We start from the raw sequence: 23139 nt of genomic DNA, 5'->3' as shown, positions 1-23139 counted from the left end.
GTGGTTTACAGTTCATTAGGTCCCTTCTTCACCAAGGTTAGAGGAAGGTTTAAAGATCATCCAAGTGTGATAACATTAAAAACTGTTCCTAGTTTAGGTTCTTTTCTTGCCTTTTGCACTAAGAATGGTACAAAAATAAAGGTTATTTGGATGCAACGTAATTCCTGTAATTGTTGACTGTGAATATGGATTTTTGTCCTTTTCATCGTAAGTTTACAGTTAAAAAGGAGTACGGCACAGTTTATTATGAATAAGACAAGAAGAATCAGTCCCTAAGTGAGAGCATTCACATGTCCTAAAATTATCTTTACCCCAGAAGAATCTTATTTTCTCTTTAAAAGCAGAACTTTGATGTAAATTCCAAACTGTATTTCTGTCAAGAGAGACCTGTGATTCTCTTTTTTAACTACAGAATATTTTTTTTCCCCGTTCAGACGTCTATGAGGTTCCTGAAGAAGAGGTAAGACCTTACATACATTTTATGGGTCATACTTCCTGCACTATACATGCATGCTGCAACTTGAAAGCACTGTATCCTGTGGTGCAAAATCATTCAGAATAAATGAGAGAGTAAACCATTGTATCAACTCTTTAATAGAGAGAAAATTGGAACAAACCTATGCCACTGAGAATGGTGCCCCATTCCCCTGGTAACTTCATAACTCCATCTCCCTCCACCAAATGGCAGTGAAAACTTGTTCTACTTACTACAAGTTGTTAGGTGGGGTAAGGCTTCCAGCTCTGCTTAATGTGATCCAGCCTTCGAAGCATAGACCTAAGGGACCATTTTCTAGAAGTGATGCCCCACCAAAGGAAACATGAACTGTTTTGACATGATAATTTTCTTCCCACCTCCCAGTACTGACATGACATATAACTTAGTATCATGCTTGGGGTTACACTGATATAGCAGTGGTCATTTTCTGGCTACCCCATCTTTACGCATATTCCCAATAGTCAGTGTTTTGTTGGAGATACATGCTCCAATAAATAAGATATCACAAAGGCAGCTTAAAATCCTATATTAGCACAAATGAATTTTATTAAATACAGATATGACCAAGTTATTAACAGTGCATTTTCTCTTAAAGGAAGAGCCATCACCACCAACAAGCAGGTAATTAATTACCATGAAATTCTGTACATTATTAAAAGTTTCTTATACCTTGTCAAGAAATATACTTTGATAACATGTGAGCATTGTCTAAATATATAGATATTTAATACCTATGTATCTCAATAGAAGAGGTACCGGATTAATAAAATATTGTAATATTTCTTGATGAACTTTCAGAATGAGAACACACAATACATACACTCAAATACATTGTGTTGTCTAGGATTACACAGACTTTTGCCTTTTTAATTCAGTATTTTTTGTATAATGTTTCTAACTTCACTTGTGTTGTCTTATTAGGATCACTAAACCTCTTCCTCCCAAGCCTGTTCAGAGTACAGGAGGACGTTCCCACTTGCTCAACTCAGCCAAAGAATCCTCTAAACCAGACACTTCTAGGTTAGTTAAAAGCAGCTTTCGTTTCCTCAAGCGTGGAGCAAACACTGGAGGAAGCAGATTCTTCACCACACCTCAGCGTGCCTAGCTATTGCATGGCCTTCAGCCAATGAATTATTATTAGGCCATATGTACGAACTACCTAGGCATGAGGGGGTGAGTTAAGAATAAAATTTCTCAATTAACTCTCAGTATCCTGGCTTTAATGGATTTGCCAGAGGTGTAATACTTCCTTAATGTATTTTTTGCTGTTTAACATAACATGAAGCAGGAGATTGCAATAGCTGATTCCTGCCAACACAAATGATTTGAGGAGTAGGCGAGGTTAGGATGCTTATTACCAAACCCATATACCCATTTTGAAAAGAAGTGTTAGAGCAAGATAGAGGGGCAGCCCTGTCCTCCCCCTTACCAAGGCATGGAGGTTTAGGACAGTGGTAGAACAAATGAAATTCCACCCAGTGGAGTGGGGACACAATTCTGGGACCCAGTGATGGAAGTGAGAACCCCTGCATGCCAGAGCCAAGCTCCACAAGGGGTCTCTGTGCCCAGGCAAATATGGAGTTTTTAGGTTGGGTGTGATTAAGGGGTAGGGCAAGGCTGGTGGACCCATGAGTACATGACCCCCACCCATGGATCAGGTGCATAGGAACAAAGCTAGCTCTTGCTATAATCTGTTCCTTCCATGTGTCCCCAGGAACATACAGTGCCTGTAAGGGAGTGTGGAGGGGCCAGAAGGAGACAGGGTCTCATCCCCACACATGCCCTTCAGAGTAAGTTGGGTGAAGCAGGAAAAAGCAGGCTGCCCTCACCCCGTGCATAAGAGGGAGCATGGGGAGTGAAGGTGCAGAGCTGCACCTGGCCTCCCCCTGGGATAGCATGGCTCCACCCAGTCTCCAACTCAGGGCTGTGTGTTAAGGCACAACCTTACCCGGAGCAAACTGCAGCAGAACATAGTTATAACTAACAACCTATTTACTAAGGAATACTATGTATCTTAAAACTTAAGAGAACTACCACCTTTGGGCTCAGCAATTTTCAATGAAATCAGAAAAATATTTACCATTTAAATCATGTTGTGTGTTTTCCAGAAATATTCTTCCTCTTCCCAGAAACCATCCTCAGCAAAAAGCAGTGAGTAGCTAAACACCATTAGAAAAGAATGCATTTAAATGGTGAAGGGCAGTGCTGGTATCTGAATTATATACTGCTATTTGTTGTTATCTGTATTACAGAGACAGTATAGAATTGTGGATTACTCTGGAATGTAAACAGATCCAAAGCATCAAAGAGCTACAGACTCATGCCATAATATTATAATTGTGGAATTAAAACTCCAAATGTATCCTTCGTATTCAAAATATTAACATGATTTCTTACAAGTCATGATGGTATGAAAGGAATAGCGGATATATACAACCAAGACGCTGACACTTTTATATCCATGAGTAAGCCCTGTTGAACTGAGTAGATGTGTTTGCGTGAGAGAGAAAATGAACCCTATTTCTGTATTTTCCACCCTTTTGGGTCTAATATCTCCCATATATTGATGGAGAATACATTCATAATCCCCATTAAATCCCCAGTCTACAAATAAAGCCTTTTCAATGGAAAAATTCCAGTGCCTGACCCATGACCTTGATTTTCAAAAGTGACTAGTGATTTTGGGTGCCCAACTTGAAGCACCTTCAAGGATCCTGATTTTCAGAGGGTGGATGATTAACGCTTTCTGAAAATCAGGCCTCTTTTTATATTATAAAAATGATAAAAAAAGATAGTTCAATCTACAAGTTGAAGCATGCAGGGGCAAATGAATGTTTAGCATATCTGGCATGTGACTACCTTGCAACACCAGCTACAAGAGTGCCATGTGAATGCCAGTTCTCACTTTCAGGTGACACTGTAATTAAGAAGCGGGCAGCATTATCTCCCATATATGTGAACAAACTTGTTTGCCTTAGCGATTGGCTGAAGAAGAAGTAGGACTGAATGAACTTGTAGGTGCTAAAGTTTTACATTGCTCTCCAAAACAACACAGTTACATAAAAAAAAAAAATCTACATTTATAAGTTGCCCTTTCATGATAAAGAGATTGCACTACAGTACTTATATCAGGTGAATTGAAAAAATACTATTTCTTTTGTTTATTTTTTACAGTGCAAATATTTGTAATAAAAATAAAATAAAATGAGCATTGTACACTTTGTATTCTGTTTCAGAGTAGCAGCCATGTTAATCTGTATCAGCAAAAACAACATCTGATGAAGTGGGTTTTAGCCCATGAAAGCTTATGTCCAAATAAATTTGTTAGTCTCTCAGGTGCCAAAAGCACTCCTTGTTTTTTTGTATTCTGTATTGTAACTGAAATCAATATATTTGAAAATTTAGAAAAAAACAACCAAAAATATTTATAATATATTTAAATTGGTATTCTATTATTTAAGTGTGATTAATCACAACTTTTTTAAAATCTTACATTTAACTGTGATTATTTTTAATCGTTTGACAGACTTATAAGTAATTAAGTTATATTTAATCACGAGAATTAATTAAGAGCTAAAAAGTTAAAAATATTAAAAGTTAAAACAATAGTCAGAACAAAGTACTTTTATTTCTATTCTGAATCTTTTTTAAAATGTTGGTCAAATTTAATCAAAAATCAACAAATTTGCATTAAATGTCTTGATTTTGAAGAAATAGGATTTTCTGATGGGGGAAAAGCATTCCACTGAAAATTTTTCAGCCACCTGTAGGTTTTATACAATCATTTCTGAGGCACAGAATCAGTAGCAGAGGTGGGAACTGACTCCTCATAATCTACTCTAATCATTATGCCAAACACACATTATGGCTCTTATGATAGCAAAAGCCATAACTAAAATTAAGTTGGGACCTTGATTATAACCCTCATTTCTCATATGCTCACACCTGCGAGACATTCTTCTTTGGGGTTTAACCTTTTCATGCTTGATGATGAATTTTTTGGAAAAGCATAAACATGATCCTGTCAGTATTTCTGAGTTATTAGAAAATTTAAAAAAAAAATTTCATGCATAGCACATCTTGGAGTTAGTTGCTCACAAGAGTTGCTGTGGAGGAGGGAACTAAGTGTTCAAGACCCCTAAAAGTCACCTCTGTTTACAAGAAAGTAAAAGAAAGATTAAATGAATCTCCTGCCCACTGCTAAAGTCCTCAACTGTGTTTTGGGAGACAGAAACCCAGTACATTTCCTTGTTGTCAAGTGCCCCAACAGTCCTCCCAGATGTCAAAGCCTCTGACTGCTTCTAAAATGTAGTGTTTTCAATGAAAAAATAACTATAGCACACTGAAAATTTGGGCACAGATAAAAAACACAGTTGATGCTCTACTGATTGTATTAGTGAATTTTTTGTTCCCTGGTCTGGCATGCTATGTGAACCAGGGCATTTTACTGCTGAATTTAGCTCCAGTTTACTATGGAGTACTTGGAGCTTGAGGATCATTAACATCTACCATGCTGGGGTGTTAAGAATGAATTAATTGTTTGTTAAGTGATTTCAAAATAGCTGAATGAAATGTACTAGAGAGGCTTAATATAATATACACTCTATACAAACATTTTAGACATTGTTGCAATTCTATATGGTCCATACCAGAACATTTTAGTCCATTCCCCATAGATTCTACTTACATATTTATCTTTTTTACAATTGTTGCATTGTAAGTGTGAGCTGACAAATACTGTGTCTTTCATTTTCAGGAGCATGAAAGGAATGAAGCACATAATGATGAGAGTAAGTATTTTGCACTGAAGACATGGGGATTGCTAGAAAGATTTTTGGTCAATATATTATTGACTACCTCAAATGCAGTAGTACGTTCCTTTAAGTTTAAACTGCAACCATCAGTGTTAAGAAAGGGAGTTTAATGAACAGCTAAAGAGCTTAGTCAATGTGAAGACAAGTCAGGAAACAACTTGCTTTAGACTTGAGTTGTTGTTTTTGTACTCAGTGTAAACCAGGAGTTCTCAACCTGCTATAAAAAGTCCATAACCCACCTGTGCCACAGTAACTGGTTTTCTGCATATAAAAGCCAGAGCTGGCATTAAGGGGTAGCAAGCAGGGCAATTGCCTGGGGCTCCATGCCACAGGGGCCCCCGCAAAGCTACATTGCTTAGGTTTTGGCTTCAGCCCCTGGTGGTGGTGCTCAGGCTCCCGGGCTTCAGCCCCATGCCAGGGGGCTTTGGCTTTCTGCTCTGGGCCCCAGCGAGCCTAACGCTGGCCCTGCTTGGCAGACTCTCTGAAACCTGCTTGCGGCCCCCTAGGGACTCTAGGGGTCCCTCTGGGCCCCTGGTTGAGAACTGCTGGTGTAGACTATATACAGAGATGCTCTGTACTGGTAGAAGTAGGGCTTTCACCAATGTGACTTACCCTGGAGAGTTATAGAATTAAGACATACTGTACTGCTTTGCATTAAGGGTTTGCACTGATGTAGCTACACCAATGCAAATTTCCCAAATCTAGAAAGCTCTTAATCATGAATTCCCCTCCACAGCCATTGATGCCCAGTGTCCCCTTACCACAGTCCTTGATGGCAGCAATGTAGTGGAAGCGCTCACCACCACCGAGAAGGGGCTGAGGGAATCTCTCTCCACTCAGAGTATGAAAATGGAGTGATGCATAATCTTTTCTTCAGGGACTATAAGTGCCACCTAAAACATTTCAGAATGATTATTTAAAAAAAACCCAATGCTCAGATATGTTAAATATTATATACTAAATATGTTGTGTGGGTATTTAGATCACAGCAGCACTGGAGCTCAGGACTTCAAACTTCCCTCTAGTGCAACTCCATCACCATTACCAAGGGCAATGTGAGTAACAAAATATCACTGCTTCTCTTTCATTGTTAATTGCTGGATTTATTAATAACTAAATCCTGCTCTTACTGGAGGCAGCCATCAAAGCAAAAGTTGTCTGTCCATGAACCATGAGTCCAGAGCAAGAGGCATCCTGCCCTGGCAAGAACAAGGTGGGATTGCTGGTTGCAGGCCACTCTACTATTTCTCCAAGCTGGGGCAGTTTGCATACTGGAATTGTTTCCAGTTACTATATGCTGCTGCTGACAGAAAACCTTCTGGCCAGCTTGAGACAATGAAATGCTGCAGTGATGAGATCTTCAGCAGTACCTGTGCATGTATAAAGTCATGCTCCTTTTCTTACAAATCACCCTCCCACTAGCCATGAGCTGGTTCTTTGCAGGACATAGCTTTCTCACACATCTTGGTATGGTTCCCACCACTACCTTTGAAACCTATATTAAACGCAACACAGCCTCTGCCCCTTTTTCTCTATTACATCAGCCCAAGGAAGGGCAGGATTCAACCCAAAATTCCACCTCTGCCAATAATATTATGAGTAACAGTTAACTATATACTTGATTGTTCAATGCACTGCATGTGTCTTTTAAATAACCACTTACTTTTTCAATCCTCAGAAAGAAGACACCTAATCCAGTAAAACCACCAGTAAGTAGAATTTGTATTTTCATAATGATACTGTACAGTATCCCACCTGTGATTATTAATATGCTTGTAAAACTGAACTTTGTATAAATACAGTTTCCTTAATGGGAAGTAAGGAAAGAATTAAGAGTATTTTTGCCCCTTGATTAATTAACATTAATAGAAGTTACATACAGAATTGGAGAGAGGATGATACACTCAAGAGTCTGTTACCTCAAGAATGGCAGAAAATCCTTTGGCCTGCCACAGAGACTATTCTAACCATTAAAAAATGTTTTGGGGTCATCATGAAGGCTTTAATATATAAAATATGTGGAAGCAAGAAGGGTGGCAATCATTTATAATAGCATATATGCAATTAAAGGGAGTCACAAGGACTTGGCTATGGAATGTATATTAACTCAGCAGCAAAGGGAAAACACACATGTGCATTCCTGAAAACTAATTTAGATTAAATACACTTGGGGTAGTTTTTTCCCCCCCAGAGAGTTATCAGCATATGAATTCTCTTCCCTAGGAGATAGTGGTAGAATACACATTAGTGGGACTCAAGAAAACAAATAAGAATTATTTGGAACCATGTTCTGCCCTCAGATTGCATCCAGAAATTCCCAGTGATGTGTGTAGGAGTTTCCCCTAGGGAATGAGAATAAAATATCATCCTAGAACAAGAGTCATATCTCAAGGTAAAAATGGGCTTTTATCTGGTCTCCCTTGCTCATAAACAGGTTTGGAGTCTTTCCAAGTTTATGTTGCAAAATCTATCTGATCATATTTACACAATCATCCAGCTGAATTCCTTGTATGAGAAGGCAATGCCCTTATTTCCCCAACCAAAACATCCCTGTCAATTTCAAGTGTACATAACAAGTGGAAAAATCTTTTCTTCAAACTAAACATACACACCCTTTTGCCAACATGTCATATTGCTTTTCATGACCATTTACTGTTGTAACATTGCTAAAGAATGGGATACTGTTAAATCAATCATATTTTAAGCAAGTTCCTATACCTATCAACAACTGGGATTATTAAAACCGGAAAAAAAATTTAAAATTCATTTCCAACTCTCTTATTCTGCACTTAGTTTATATATTTCTTCCAGCTTGGACAATGAACGTTGCAAAACTTAGCTTGCAAATATTACACAGGAGCATTGGTTTAAAAATGTGAACACTATTTTTATAATAAATATATTGTATGGAAACATTTCTATTGCGCTTAAGCTTTTGGAAAACCCTCTTAACAAAAATCTAAATTTTGATCCAAAATTTAAGTGGATAGTTCTTTACCACCTTTAAAGGATGCTAAGTCTACATTGTGTAGCATGTTTAAGATGCAAACAGAAAACCAATAACCTCTTAATCTAACTTTTGTATGCTATTATTTTATAATGATTGTTTAGGAGTTCGTGCATGTTTTGAGCTCTATAATATACATGTAATTGTTCTCCACTACAGGTATCGGGGGCTTTTGTATAATACTGAAACAAAGATATTCTATAGCAATGTCTATTTTACAAAATATTAACTGGATGTCATTGAAGTATACAAATGTTTTGATTGACATTTGTTTTATTGTAGAAACCAAGTTTACACCACAAAGAGAATTTAAATGTTACTGAAGGTAAATTATTTCTGTTACACTGAAAAAAGTTCATGTTCACAAGAATTGAACTTTTGCTTTTTAGTGATTTAGAACCTGAATCAGCCCCCGTTACTTGAATTGAGTAGCATTTTTCTCTGCAAGCAGTCCCATTGAAATCAGTGGGGCTAAAGGCAGAGTAATAGACTGATCAAAGGGTGAAATTCACACCACAAGAGAGCCATTTGGAGGATGTAAGCAGGCCCCCGGGGCAGAGGAGAATGCCACCGAAAGTGAGTAAGGGTGGAAGAATCTGGCCCTCCCGGTTTCACTTTTTCATTTGCTATTGTTATTAGTTAAACGTCCTGTGCTTTAATTCACTAGCATTAAGGGGAAATATCACACCACTCATTTGTAAACAGTCCCCATTTAAATCAATAGGGAGCACTGCCTGAAAATCTATGGTAAAAATATGGCCCAGTGTGCCTGAGCATTTCACTTATGGAAAAGGCACAGTAAAATAACGTTTATTCTACAAATTTAAAAAATGAATTAAAGTTGTCATCTCTCACTTGGGGTGATTATTTTTAAAGCTAATCCTGAATCTACAACTTTTTCCATATTACAGAGAAACCTATAGCAGCTGAACGGCGACGAGGTCCCAGCCAAGAGATCCCTCTTCCACCCCTACCAACGACAGCCCAAAAGTAAAAGCTACTTTCATTTCCTTTCTTAGAGCTATAGACACTAGACTCACTACTAAGTTTGAACAAAATGATGTGAGAGATTCAGGGGGAAGCATTCTTCCCTTTTAAAGTTCTATTTCTTGAGACTTTTACTTCAGTCTTCAACCTCATGAGGGAACATATACATCACCACATACTCTCTGTTATTGCTTTCTTCCATACACATGTTCAGTTATTCAGACGTAGGTGTTAAGTAGACATCCTCATACCTTTCAATAATCTCTAAATATTTATTTCAGGCCATTATTTCAAAAGCTACCAGCCCTACCAAGTAAGTACAATTTATCTTTTAAGTAAGTCTGGGTTTATTTCAATTGCCACATATATATTCATTGGATTCTGAATATGTTGGTCTCTGTAACACATACAAGAATGAGATTAAAATACTCAGCTGGTTGTATGGTATTAACTTAATTAGTACAATTATGCAAGACCAGTGGGACTTACTGGGAAAGTCAATGGGAGTTGGGCACCTAATTCCCCTTTGTGCCTCTGAAAGTCAAAATCTAAGCCAGTTTGGGCTAAATTCTATAAAATTCCATCTGGCTTCCATACCACACAAGACCCCCCAAATAGAAAATTTTTCTGGGCTGGTTCAGTTTGCAACTTGGAAGCCAGATGAAGTTTTTATTGAATCCAGCCATTTGTTCTCGCATTACAGAAAAAAAATGTAATACTTTCATTATGACTAATGCTTAAGTTCTGCTGTAAATAATACTTTTAAGAGGCAGTTGGAAATATTTCAGTTTACAGTTTCAAATGTAGGGCAAGATTTCCTATATGCAGTTCATTATTTTTACACAGATAGAAATGTAAATTAGATAAAATGATAATATATACCAGAAAGATTTCAGCATTTCCATTATATGGTTATAAATTATCCAGAGAATTTTAATAGGCTGCAGAATTTAGTTTTATGAAGATATTGGTCACTCTCAAAGTGGGATGGATTTTTCTCCTTATTCCTTTAGCCAATAGAGTTATGACAATCCACAGCATTATTGTTTCCTCCTACTTCTGCCCCCAACAAAATAATAGGAATAGTTACACTGGACACTTACACATGTTACACCTTGTTCTTCCCAGAACCGCCAGACATGGCAAACCGCACAACGGGCACTCTTCCACGCAGCAGCATTTCAGCTAGTTTGGAGACTACAGACCAGGTATGAAATTAGCTCAGGGTACAAAGAGACACATGAGGAATCATGTGCCGTCAGGCTCTGTTGTAAGAGGAGTCTTACAGAGAGACCCCTGGCTGTCTGATTCTATACTTCTTCATACCACCTACTGTCCAAGAAAGCATAATCCTGTGCTGAGGGTGCTTGTGGTCCATTTCCTTCCTTATAACAACAACTTTGGCCCTATCTACAGTGAAATCTTTTGTCATTGTATGAGTCATCTAGTTGCCCAGTTCCAGCCCAAAACAGGTGGAGAACACAGGGTGTTAAAGCCATGCTAAACTGTAGAATTATGATTAGATATAGTTATACAAAACCTAGGCAGGAAAAGTTTTCTTGCTCAATGTAAACAGGAACTGAAAAGCAGCTGAGTCAAACTTCTGTTTCAGGTCTTCACTTTGCATCAAACAATCCCATAGCGAGTAAACAGAAAATGCCTTGTTGGTATATTTTCCCCAGTCCTGGGTGCAGATAAATATAGAGTGTACTTAACTGCCCTTTTCCTTTTTGTATTTCATAGCTGAACTCAGCGGCTCACTAGCCTTTCTGAAAGTATGTATCCACATGGTTAGTCCAAAGCAGTGCAAACCGTCTGCAGTTGTGTCAGTGGATAAATAATGAGAGATCCCAGAATACATTAGTAGGAACACACACGCACACCCTTGTGAACCATGCTAGGTAGAGATACTCCAACCTTGTTGGAGCATGAGTCTGCCAGAGATAGTACAACACAGAAGCACAGGAATGCACAAGACAGTCATATTTAATAACATTCCCCTTTAATGCAGTTTGGTTCGTCAGCAGAGATGGGATCTAAGAGACTAAGTGAGAGGCCACTGGTTGCCCACACCCTTCTCTGTGAAAACTACGATCCTTCCACCTGACAAATAATCTTAGTCCCACCCTATCAGCCTTGTGCCCTGCTGCTCCCTAAAACAGATTTCCCTTCACTATAAGCCCCTTTTGGAATTAGTGCCAAGTTATCTTTGTGAATAACTGGAAAACTTTTTTTTATTTTGTATTTCAACATAACAGGTTTGAAAAAAAATCTAAGAAAATATGGCTACTTTTATTTCAATATGTCCCCTTCTGTCTCCATTGGGAAGATGGCAGAAGACAAAATGCAGGAAGCAGTCCTGTCTAGTAATCACAAACAAGGTAGAAATAGTTCTGTTGACGGCCTAACAAAGGCTCTATTATTGCAGACCCAGTAACACTAAATGTTCTAAAGGCTGATATGACAAAGATAATACAGCAGCAAGGAACACAAAGAACTTCCGATTGTGGAACAATTTTTACATTCTGTCATAGTGGATATTGTGAAAAATCTTTTTTCATAAAAATAATCCCGCAGACACAAAAGCAAACAGCTTGTAACAATTATATTTGGAGCTTTTAATATAGCAGATATGGGCAAAACCAGAAGAGTGACTGACTAAAAGATCAATTTCACCAGAAAAAGTGAAACATGGCTGATGAAATTAATGATATTTTTTCCAAAATTATAATGTACACTGGTATTGTCATTTGCTGCAGCAAACTGTACAGCACAGGTGCTCTTTAATTTGTTTGGTTCATGAAGGCAACACCTTCATTAATTGATTGACTTTCACTGCACAGCTGGCATGAGCTCTCTGTTCCGCTAGGTGATTCCCAACAGTTTGTGACAGGAAGAAGGAAGGTTTAAGGGAGAAGCTGTATTTGTCTATTCTATATAGGTTCTTATACCACGCTAATCACCATTGTATGAGCGCATTCCAGATTTGCCATTGCTCCCCCTGCTCCATTACAGTTAACATAACAGTTCCAGTCACACTGTATTGTTTGACGGACTCTTGGACCCCTGGCACTATAAAGAGGAGAGGGGTGGGTTGTTGTTAAAACTTCCTGTGAAAGCAACAACTTTATTGTAATACAATTATGATGATGTATGAAAATAAAGTGACATACTCTTCCCCTCAAGAAAACGTGACATCATATGTACACTCATGGAACCCAGAAATGATTAAGGTTAAATTTAAAATGGAGACAGGGTATATTCTAGCAAATTCTGTAAAGATATTAATAGTCTTAGGAGGAGGTTGTATGCATGACACCTGCAGAACAGCACTAACTATACAGTGATCATTTACTACAACAATTCCAGCTATTCGCAGTAATAATTGCTAACTTAGCAGCCACTTGACATACAACCTATAAACTCACAAGTCTGCATACACACCCTTAAAGGGAAAAGGCCCCGACCATTCTCCTACTTTATTTTTTTATGAAAATCCAATAGGAATAAAAAAAACCCTCTTGGGATTGTGTGATGGGAGAGCTACAGGAAGTATAGTGAAAATGTTAAGATTTGCTAGGCTTACCTGCACCTTCCCTTACTTCATTCTGAACAAATCCATATGCCTAACATTGAATGCTTTCAGAGCCAGTGGCAATCTGGAGTCCAGTAAATCATTACAAGCTTATATCCAGATTCTGTCATTCCATATTTCATTTTTGATTCTGCTCACACATGCAACTGATGTCTTGCAAATATACTTGCACTCCTGCATTAACCTCTTTTATGGTGCCCATGGTAATGGCATTTATATCAAAATGATGGATGCATTATAAGAAGTTAGATGGATTAGAATTATCATCTATAAAGAAAGGCAGCCAATAATAATGGTTACTTCCGGGGGAAAGAGAAATGACTATTTTAGACGACATATTTGGGAGGCAGAAATTCCCAGCCAACAGTTAGTACAAGCAACCCTTAAAGATAATAACTCATCAAAAGGAAGCTTCACTCTGGAAACACCCTACCACAAAGAATTGAGTAACAATCTCTCCTTTTAAAAAGAGAGAGAGAGAGAGAGTAAAGATTCACTTCCCCAAAATCAGGAGCAGTTAGGGAGAAAGTATTTTGACTGTAGTATTTAGGCCAGCCCTCTTTCTTTCTTTTCTTCCAGGGACATGTGGGGGAAGGTCAAAGATAGCAGAGAAGTGCTGAGAGTCAAGGATGTGCTGAGCTCTCTCTTTCAGTCTATGTACTAGCTCTATAACAAACTTTAGCTCACTTCAACCATACTTTGACTGTAAGCTCCCGTATATATGAAGAGGCCCTGTTTTATTCCTGTTGTCTTTGCTGCTACACCTTAGTACCCTGATCCAGTCCTTTACATACAGAGGCTGCCTTGAAGGATTCAGATCTTTTCAGAGGTCCTAGTTTTAGTTTGTTTTACTTTTTACCTGGTTTTAATTAAATGATTGAAACCTTTAATGCCAATGCTATTCAGACCCATACAGTCTGGGGTTACTGAAATCCTGGTTATTTCCCCCACTCATGACTCTTCCCTTGGGACAGTACTCCTTTGTTTAATAAAATGCATGTTTCTAGTGAAGGGTCAGTGGGTCTGGTGGACCTTTGCATCCCAGTCCAGCTGTGTGTGTGTGTGTGTGTGTTATGCACAGCAGATCATCATATGATAAAATAAAATAAAGCACATTTTTAAAACATTACAATAATTCCCCTTCCTGCACAATAAGTACCACTGTTCCCTAACTGCACGAGTAAATGTAATCTCCCCTCTAAATTACAGGAAAATAAATCTGAGCAAAAATATGTGCTTCCAGATATGCAATTAGGGTAATTTTTTCTAAAGCACCTGAGTGACTTAGGAGCCTAGATGACCAAGTAATTTTGGAAAATGAAAATCCGATTATTTTGAAATTTTTACCCTTACCATTTTTCTATTCAGAAGATCCCAACTTTTAACGATAACACACTGCCCTTATAAACTGAGGTTTCAAACCATTTCACAGATATTAATTAAGTAAACCTCACAACACTCCAGGAATTAGAAATGTATTGTACCCATTTATAGCTGGGAGAACTAATGCACCAGAGAGGTTTAATGACTTGCCTAAGATTACATGGCCAAGTCAACGGCAGTTCCAGGGCCTTACCCTAGGAACTGTGATTCCTGCGGAAGGATTCTTTCAATAAATAATCAAAAGCTATCAGTACTCACCGGGGAGGGCAGCTTGTTCAATACACAGTCCTGCTGTGTGAGAAATGTTTGGAGGTATAAGAGCAGCCATCACTCCTAGCATCTAGGAGTATCCACTGGATGACAGAATCCAACTGGAGTGGAAGAAAAGAAATGGGGAGTGTGTAGTTTGCAGGATGCTTTTATAACCAGTTTTGAAAACATTGTCAGTTTGGAGGAGAATGTCCATCCTCAGATTTTAGTACAAATAGAATTAATGGCTGCTGCTTTGAGGAGCATGGGAAATCGATAGAGCAAAGGGCAGATGAGAATAAAGTTTCCACCCCTATAAGCTAAATTTACTGTTACCTCTTTTTGACTGAGCATCTAGTGAAAAGATGGGTCCCTGCAGATTGTTTCAGCTGGGAGGAGAAACTGAAGTTGGAGTCTGGTATCTTTGATGTAATCTTATTTACAGAAAATATACAAAATTCTATTTCCCCAAACATGGGAGGAACCCCATAACAGGAGACAGTGTCCTCACTAATAGCACTAAAAACTTTCTCTCTAGGTTTTTGCAGGGTAATGCTCCCAGGTGCTTGCTCAGGCTGTCTCTGTCTCACTCACTCTCTGTCCTGCTTCTCTATTCACTCATTCGCTCTTTGTCTCTCCCCACACCTCTCTGGTTACGTCTACATTACAAGCTAGGGGTGTGATTCCCAGCTTGCATACACATACTCTCAGAAGCTATCATTGAGCTAACACACGTATAAATGGCAGTGCATCTGCAATAGCACATGTCAAGTACAAACCTATCTGAACCCCATGGGTATGTACTTGGCATGGCTAAGCTTTGCCCCTGCTGCAGCCCGTGCTACCGCAGCTCCACTACTATTTATACTTTTGCTCAGTCTCATTGAGCTAGTGAGTATGTTACATGAGCTGGGATTCACACACCTAGTTCATAGTGAGACATAGCCTTACACACCCACACCCAAAGACAATAACCTGTGGAGCCTGCTACCCACATGGTCAAAATGACTGAGCAGGTTCATATACCCTTGGTCTTAGGGCATATCTACACTTACAAAATTAAGTTGACCTAATTTATGTCAGCATATAGGTGCCGCACTAATCACATCACTTGTGTGTGTCTACACTTTGCTTCTAGTGTCAGCAGTGCGCATCCTCACCAGGAACACTTGTACTGTCAGCATGAGGCATTGTCAGATAGCTTCTGAAAGCCAGTAACAGTCAGTCAATGTAACCAATGCAGTAGCTATACGGATACTGCCTCAACCTAATTACATCGACATTGATTCTATGCCCCTACTGGAGGTGGAGTCAAGTTATTAAGTCAGCATAGCAGAGCAGTTACATCAGTGGGAGTGAAAATTTAGTGTAGACACTTGCCAGGCAGCTTACTTCAACCTAACTATGTGTTGACCTAACTCTGTAGTGTAGACCAGACATCATGTTGGGCTGCCTAGCTGTCTCTCTCACCTATCTTAAATGAGGGGTGGAGGTCACTACAGTTTAAATGGGGTTTAACCCAACACACAATGATATATTCAGAACTGAGAACAACCTTAGGTAGGGTGGAGTCACCATATTATACAACTTGCTTGGTTTGGATAGTGTAAAAGAAACCTGGCATCCTGTGGACAACACCCACTACAACACACAAAAGTATATGCTAAATCAATCAGCAGAAAATAACATTTAATTATAAATAGTGAAAATGACTCAAGTCTCTTTCTTAGTTGTCCTCTTTCCACTGGACCAGTCTTCTGCCGTACAAGTGCCAACTATCCTCCATCTCCACATGGATACCTCTCCTTAAGATCTCCTCTCTTAGCATTCACTGACTGGTTTCAACTCATCCTTCATTTGAACTGAATCTGTCCAGTTAAGACTGAGCTCTTGACAGAGGCCTGTCTTAACTATGTGTTTTCTAAAGTGCTCTGCACACTTATGGTTCTCTATAATTATCATCATTTGGCATTAGATACACTACAATATGTGTTCATCTTTTACTACCCCTATCTTATAGCTGTGAAGTACACAATATCCAGTGAAAAAACTATCATTATATTTTGCTGTAAGTTACAGAAGAAAACCAGGGCTTTTCCACTGCATTGACAAAGGTCTCCATCTTTCTCACAGGATGCTGGTGTTCATGATAAAGCATGGTATGCAGCTTATTGTGATCGAAAAACTGCAGAAGATGCATTACACAAATCAAATAAGGTAAAGCAGGGAGTTAACATTTGCGCTATGCCTCTTTTAAGAACATTTTAGACATGTGGAATGGGGAATACAACTTGAATTGTTCCCAGACAGTTTGGGCCCCACCCTGAACAGGTTACAGTAGTGTTGGCTGAAGTGTGTCTACACAATTCAGATTTCGGTGAAATGGTGGTCTCTAAAGTCAATTAAAGTTGTACCTGTGTAACTCAGTACAGATTTTTGGCCCACTGGAGGTAATAGTTTATTGTAGCAGCCAGAGATGGAAAAAACCTATTAACTCAAATATATCCCTACCAGGGCAAGAAACAGGCCACAGATACTAAACAAGCTCCAGCACTGCCCACTGTCTCATACTCAAATGCTGATATCTGTAAAAATTGGTCCTACCACTTTATTTCAAAATGATAACTTAACACACACACCCCTGAACCCTCTGACCTGGGCTTTAGACTTTGTCTGAACTTCCTGACTGAGACTAGATCAGCCTGCAGAAAACTCTAATGCCACAGGGAGCATCACACTTAGGGCAGCACCCTATGTGCCAGGCAAAGGCCCAGGCTTTCTTTCCCCCAACAAACATTTCTTTTTTATGGCTCCACCACGTGGGATAGAGGGACAAAAGAGTGGGGTAATCTTTAGGATAGGAAATCACTGGCTAGGAAGCATTAGGGTAACCCCAACAGCGGCTCTCACTGTTTGTTTGCTGCTTCTGTAAAGCTGTTGAGAGCATGTCATCTGCTCAGGTTCTCTCTCCTTCCTGCCACTGGTGGAAGCTTGTACAGTCTTCACTTCCTAATGTCCTGTTATCCCCAGGAAGCTGTTACTGCCTGCTCATTTCTTCCTATCCTTTCTCTAGCTGAGAGGGAAAATGCAGCCGCAGCCATTGGGACTTGGGACAGCAGAGGATGCTGCTAAATGACACCTGTATAAGCTAATATTGGAGGGGAAGTGCCCCCATTTCTCCCAGTGAATTTTTTCCATCAATGATATTAATTTAAAGGAGGAAAGGATTTGATGTTAATATTGATACATCCTCAATGATTGCAACAAATTAAACTAATAAAATATTATTGCATTTCCTTTTCTTGATATAGGATGGATCTTTTCTGATAAGGAAGAGTTCTGGTCAGGATTCAAAGCAGCCGTACACACTAGTTGTGTTTTACAACAAAAAAGTGTATAATATTCCTGTACGATTTATTGAATCAACTAAACGATATGCACTGGGCAGAGAAAAAACTGGCGAGGAGGTGAGTGATTTTTCCTTTTTCAGTTTTATGCCCTAATAAGTAAAAATGATGGGGTCTATTTTAATTACATTGTTAGGGAGTAAATCTTCATTCACCAAGATAAAAATATACCTCATCAAATAATTGATTTATCCTTCAGACTGAAAAAATCTAACAAAACAAATATAAAATAAGGTACTTTAAATCAGTGAATCTCAACCTTCCAGACTACCATATCCCTTTCAGGAGTCTGATTTGTCCTGTGTACCTCCTAAATTTCACCTCACTTAAAAACTACTTACTTACACAATCAGACGACATCCAAATTCAAAAGTGTTACAGCACACTATTACTGAAAAAAATTGCTTGCTTTCTCATTTTTACCATATAATTATAAAATAAATCAACTGGAACATAGTGAACTTACATTTCAGTGTATAGTATATAAAGCAGTAGAAACAAGTCATTGTCTGTCAGAAATTTTAGTTAGTACTGACTTTGCTAGTGCTTTTTATGTAGCCTGTTGTAAAACTAGGCAAATATCCAGATGAGTTGATATACCCACTGGAAGACCTCTGTGTACCCCCAGGGGTACATGTACCCCTGATTGAGAACCACTGCTTTATATCCACCTCAGAAGTGTAACTTAGGTTACTGCAAATTGGAACTTTAAAGTCACAGATTAGTTTAAAATATACAAATATTTTTTATCATATCATGTCATCAGGATCGGACCTTCAGTTACTAAGTGTAAATTTTCCATACTTTCTTGAAAACAAATCTTCTAACCATCCTTCATGCAACAGCTCCCATTGAACTCAATGGGATGTTTGAAAAAAGAACAGTTACATTTAAATACTTAGGGATAAAATTAGTCAGAACCACTCCCTCTGTCTCCCCACCACTTATCAAGAAAGAGTTGATATCTTGGGTTGCATTTGCACAAATGTTAAAATTCTTCTGGAGTGTAATCATAGAACTGGAAGGGACCTTGAGAGGTCATCTAGTCCAGTCCCCTGCACTCGTGACAGGACTAATTATCTAGACCATCCCTGACAGGTGTTTGTCTAACCTGCTCTTAAAAATCTCCAATTTCCACAACCTCCCTAGGCAATGTATTCCAATGCTTATCCACCCTGACAATAAGGACTTTTTTCTTAATATCCAACCTAAACCTCCCTTGCTGCAATTTAAGCCCATTGCTTCTTGTCCTATCCTCAGAGGTTAAAAAAAATAGTTTTTCCTTCCTCCTTCTTGTAACAACCTATTACATACTTGAAAAGTGTTATGTCCCCTCTCAGTCTTCTCTTTTCCAGACTAAACAAACCCCATTTTTCAATCTTCCCTCATAGGTCATGTTTTCTAGACCTTTAATCATTTTGTGCTCTTCTCTGGACTCTATCCAATTTGTCCACATCCTTCCTGAAATGTGGTGCCCAGAACTGGACACAATGCTCCAGTTGAGGCATAATCAGCATGGAGCAGAGTGGAAGAATTACTTTTCATGTCTTGCTTACAACACCCCTGCGGGAGGGGGTGAGAGCTCTGGCTGCGGGTGTGGGTTCAGGGGTAGGGCCAGAAATGAGGAGTTCGGGGTATGGGAGGGGGCTCTGGGCTGAGGCAGTGTGCAGTGGGATGCGGGCTCCAGCTGGGGGTGCAGGCTCTGGGGTGGGGCTGGGGATGAGGTGTTTGGGATATAGGAAGGTGCTCCGGGCTGGGACAGAGGGGTTCAGAGAGTGGGAGGGGGATCAGGGCTGGGGCATGGAGTGGGAGGGGCGAGGGCTCCGGCTGGGGGGTGCAGGACTCCAGGCTGGGACTGAGGGGTTCGGAGGGCAGGAGGGGGATCAGGGCTGAGGCAGGAGGTTGGGATATGGGGGGGTGGCTCAGGGGTGTAGGCTCGGGGCAACGCTTACCTCAAGTAGCTCCCAGGAGCAGCAGCAGCATGTCCCCCCTCTGGTTCCTACGTGGAGGTATGGCCAGACAGCTCTGCTGTGTGCTGTCCCATCCGCAGATGCCGCCCCTGCAGATCCCATTGGCCATGGTTCCGGCCAATAGGAGCTGCAGGGGTAGTGCTTGGGGCAGGGTCAGCATGCGGAGCGGAGCCTCCTGGCTGCCCCTATGCGTAGGAGCCAGAGGATGGATATGCTGCTGCTTCTGGGAGCCACGCGGAGTGGCTCCCAATCCTGCTCCCTGGCTGGAGTGACGGAGCAGGGCGAGCCCCAGACCTCATTCCCCAGCAGGAGCTCGAGGGCTGGATTAAAACAGCTGGTGGGCTGGATGTGGCCCATTGTTTGCCCACCCCTGTGCTAATACATCCCAGAATGATGTTCGCTTTTTTTTGCAACAGCGTTACATTGTTGACTCATATTTAGCTTGTGGTCCACTATGACCCGCAGATCCCTTTCTGCAGTACTCCTTCCTAGGCAGTCATTTCCCATTTTGTATGTGTGCAACTGATTGTTCCTTCCTAAATGGAATACTTTGCATTTGTCCTTATTGAATTTAATCCTATTTACTTCAGACCATTTCTCCGGTTTGTCCAGAGCATTCTGAATTTTAATCCTATCCTCCAAAGCACTTCCAACCCCTCCCAGCTTGGTATCATCTGCAAACTTTATAAATGTACTCTGTATGCCACTACCTAAATAATTGATGAAGATACTGAACAGAACCAGACCCAGACCTGATCCCTGTGGGACCCCACTGTGTCAACGTTATGCTATTTCTAAAGCAGTGTGGAGATTTGGAGGCTCAAATACCATTGCCAATTGGACATTGTCACAGGGTAAAAGGGCCTTTTGAGGTAATGAGGCTTAGTCCCACCTGAGCTTCATTATCTGCCTCCCAGGGGATGGTTTCAGGGCAGAGATGAGCCAATAGCCTGAAGACCACCTGTTCTTCAGATAAAAGGCCAGCAAGGAGGTCAGGGAGACCTATGGGAGACCCTAAATCAGGGGAAAGGGGCCAACCAGCAACACCTGCTTTATGTGTTTGATTTATGTTGGACTGTTGCTTTTGAGAAATAAACCAACCCTCGAAAAAAGGGAATGAAATTTTACTACTGTTTGGAGCTTTATTTGACACACTGGCTAGTGAGTTGGCTCCTGCCACCAGCTTCCAGATCACCTAGATCATCACCTTTGAATAGCTCAGCCTTAGTGGCCTGTCCCAAAACCTTCTTCCTAAAATGAGCTATAGGAGAACCAACTATTCCATGATTGGTGCAAATATCTCACCAAAACATAAATATCAATACCACATATTTGTTCTAATTTGTCTATCCTACTGCCTTCTTCTACTGTTAGAGGATACAAAGTACACAGTGAAGGCAACATACTTAGTCACAGGGGGAAGGGAGACACACCTATTTGATTACATGATCTCAGAAGATCCTGTAGTTCCAAAGATGATGGTGGCACAGAGAAAGAGAAGATGAGGTAGTGATTCTTGTGATTTTCATTTTGTTAGAAGTCTCATCGATTACTTGGCTAACTGATTTCTGTTTTCTCAATCCAGCGCTTCACAAGTGTTGCTGAAATAATAGAGAATCATCAGCATACACCCCTTGTTTTAATCGACAACCACAACAACACAAAAGATTCCACCAAACTGAAACATATTGTTAGAGTTTCATAATTACACTGAACTGTAACAAGATCAAGATTTTTATATGTATTTTTCCAACTTCCCAAAGTTTCTGGATCAAGTATCTTAAACAAAAAAAAAAAGTTTTTTTTTAAACACCCTAAGGATACTCACTAGAAGAATATTATTTGAAAACTTCCACTTAACCATAAGAAATGCAGATCAGAAGAACTTCAGATTTTCTGATAAAATGGTGTAGACTTGAAGGAGTTATTTTTAATGCCGTTACCAAATAAGGTAGAAGTTATTTGTTTGTGGCTTCACCAGACCTAATGTGGTAATTCCAAACTCATGCCAATAAAAGCTATACACCACAACCCTTTCATCTATTGTTCTCTATTTTAAAGATGCATTTTCTGTGGAACATTCTCAATTCACAAGTGAAGGAAATAAATACCCACTTAGTGAAATATGCCTATTCAATATGTTCAAAGAACTAAATCTACTACAGATTGCGGTTTTCAATAAAATAATCCCTTTGCAAGATCCAGAGCTCTTGAAAGTAGAATGACTATAACTAAGAAATGGACCACTGTGTGCAACCAGCCAAGGATAGTATTTTGCACCATGTCTGGCTATACTCCAACTGTTTGATTCATGAGGTTTTTTTGGTTGTATTTTTAATGTGCAAATAAAATGTAAAAATACTGTAAAATGAACAATGTACAGTATTATTACTAGTTAACATTTACAGTTGTGCTTCTAACTGCTGTCAGAGTACTTTATTATAAACTTGTGTTTATTTTAGTGTGACTATTATCTTTGCATGAGCTGCTTCACACATTCTATTGTTACAACAAATATCAATGTACAGTTTGCTCATATGCCTGTATTTTTTCTCCCATGTATATTTTGGCTCGACAGTTTTCTTAAATGCCTGTCTGCAAATTGTTACCTGTAGGACTTAGAGCTTAATGTGGAACACCAGATTCCTTCAATGCTAAATATTACTTAAACACTACATTCTTGGGCAATCAAGAGGGAACTTGAGGCAGGATGACTACAGCGCCATGCTACAGGCTAGCATGTTCCAGGATCACCACCTGTACAGTTCCAGCATCTGCCACTAGTAGATACAAGAGAAAGTCGGTGAGGTAATATCTTTTATTGGACCAACTTCTTTAGGTGAAAGGTACAAGCTTCCAATCTACACAGAGCTCTTCTTCAGGTCTGGAAAAGATAATCAGTGTCCCAGCTAAATACAAGGTGGGACAGATTATTTTTAGTGTAAGGGATAAACAGCTGTTGCAGAAGATCCTTGAAGATGAAGTGGGCAATTAACACCTCTGCAGTCATAGGACAAAGAAGGTTTAGTGGGTAACAGATTATTGTAATGAATCATAAAAATCAGTCTCTCTGTTGAATCCATGATTTTTAGAATCTAGCCAAGTTATGAGTCAAGCTCCCAGTCATGACATGACTAGTAGATATGTCAGCTGTTTTCATCAGATACCAAGTCTAGTGGGTCCTAAATATATTTTAAGTTGTTTTTAGTCTGACATCTGAGGACATAGTAA

General features: G+C 39.5%; 2 protein-coding genes across 8 annotated transcripts in view; one reads left to right on the top strand and one right to left on the bottom strand.

Annotated features, from left to right (window-relative positions):
* The window catches only part of DNTT (DNA nucleotidylexotransferase), a 478907-nt gene extending 457427 nt beyond the window's left edge, over positions 1–21480 (bottom strand). The window contains exons 1-2 of the mRNA XM_084635618.1: positions 21342–21480; positions 14541–14653 (exon numbers count right to left, since the gene is read on the bottom strand). The gene's annotated coding sequence lies outside the window, so the exon portion shown is untranslated. The remainder of the gene's footprint in view (positions 1–14540; positions 14654–21341) is intronic.
* Positions 1–22278, top strand: part of BLNK (B cell linker) — a 135007-nt gene extending 112729 nt beyond the window's left edge. For all 7 annotated transcript variants that reach the window (XM_084635613.1, XM_084635612.1, XM_084635611.1 and 4 more), the window contains 14 exons: positions 435–460; positions 1092–1117; positions 1418–1516; positions 2605–2647; positions 5253–5286; positions 6293–6365; positions 6989–7019; positions 8600–8642; positions 9229–9307; positions 9586–9617; positions 10433–10512; positions 16665–16748; positions 17843–17998; positions 21494–22278. In XM_084635613.1, coding sequence (XP_084491739.1) covers positions 435–460; positions 1092–1117; positions 1418–1516; positions 2605–2647; positions 5253–5286; positions 6293–6365; positions 6989–7019; positions 8600–8642; positions 9229–9307; positions 9586–9617; positions 10433–10512; positions 16665–16748; positions 17843–17998; positions 21494–21613 — 926 coding nt within the window. In that variant the 3' untranslated portion in view covers positions 21614–22278. The remainder of the gene's footprint in view (positions 1–434; positions 461–1091; positions 1118–1417; positions 1517–2604; positions 2648–5252; positions 5287–6292; positions 6366–6988; positions 7020–8599; positions 8643–9228; positions 9308–9585; positions 9618–10432; positions 10513–16664; positions 16749–17842; positions 17999–21493) is intronic.
* Positions 22279–23139: the final 861 nt, after the last annotated feature.

This window comes from Lepidochelys olivacea (genome assembly GCF_965140295.1).
Source record: "Lepidochelys olivacea isolate rLepOli2 genome assembly, chromosome: 7".
NCBI classification, from domain to species: Eukaryota; Metazoa; Chordata; order Testudines; family Cheloniidae; genus Lepidochelys; species Lepidochelys olivacea.
The sequence above is the reverse complement of the archived record's forward strand: the minus strand, read 5'-3'. Positions and strand labels throughout refer to the sequence as shown.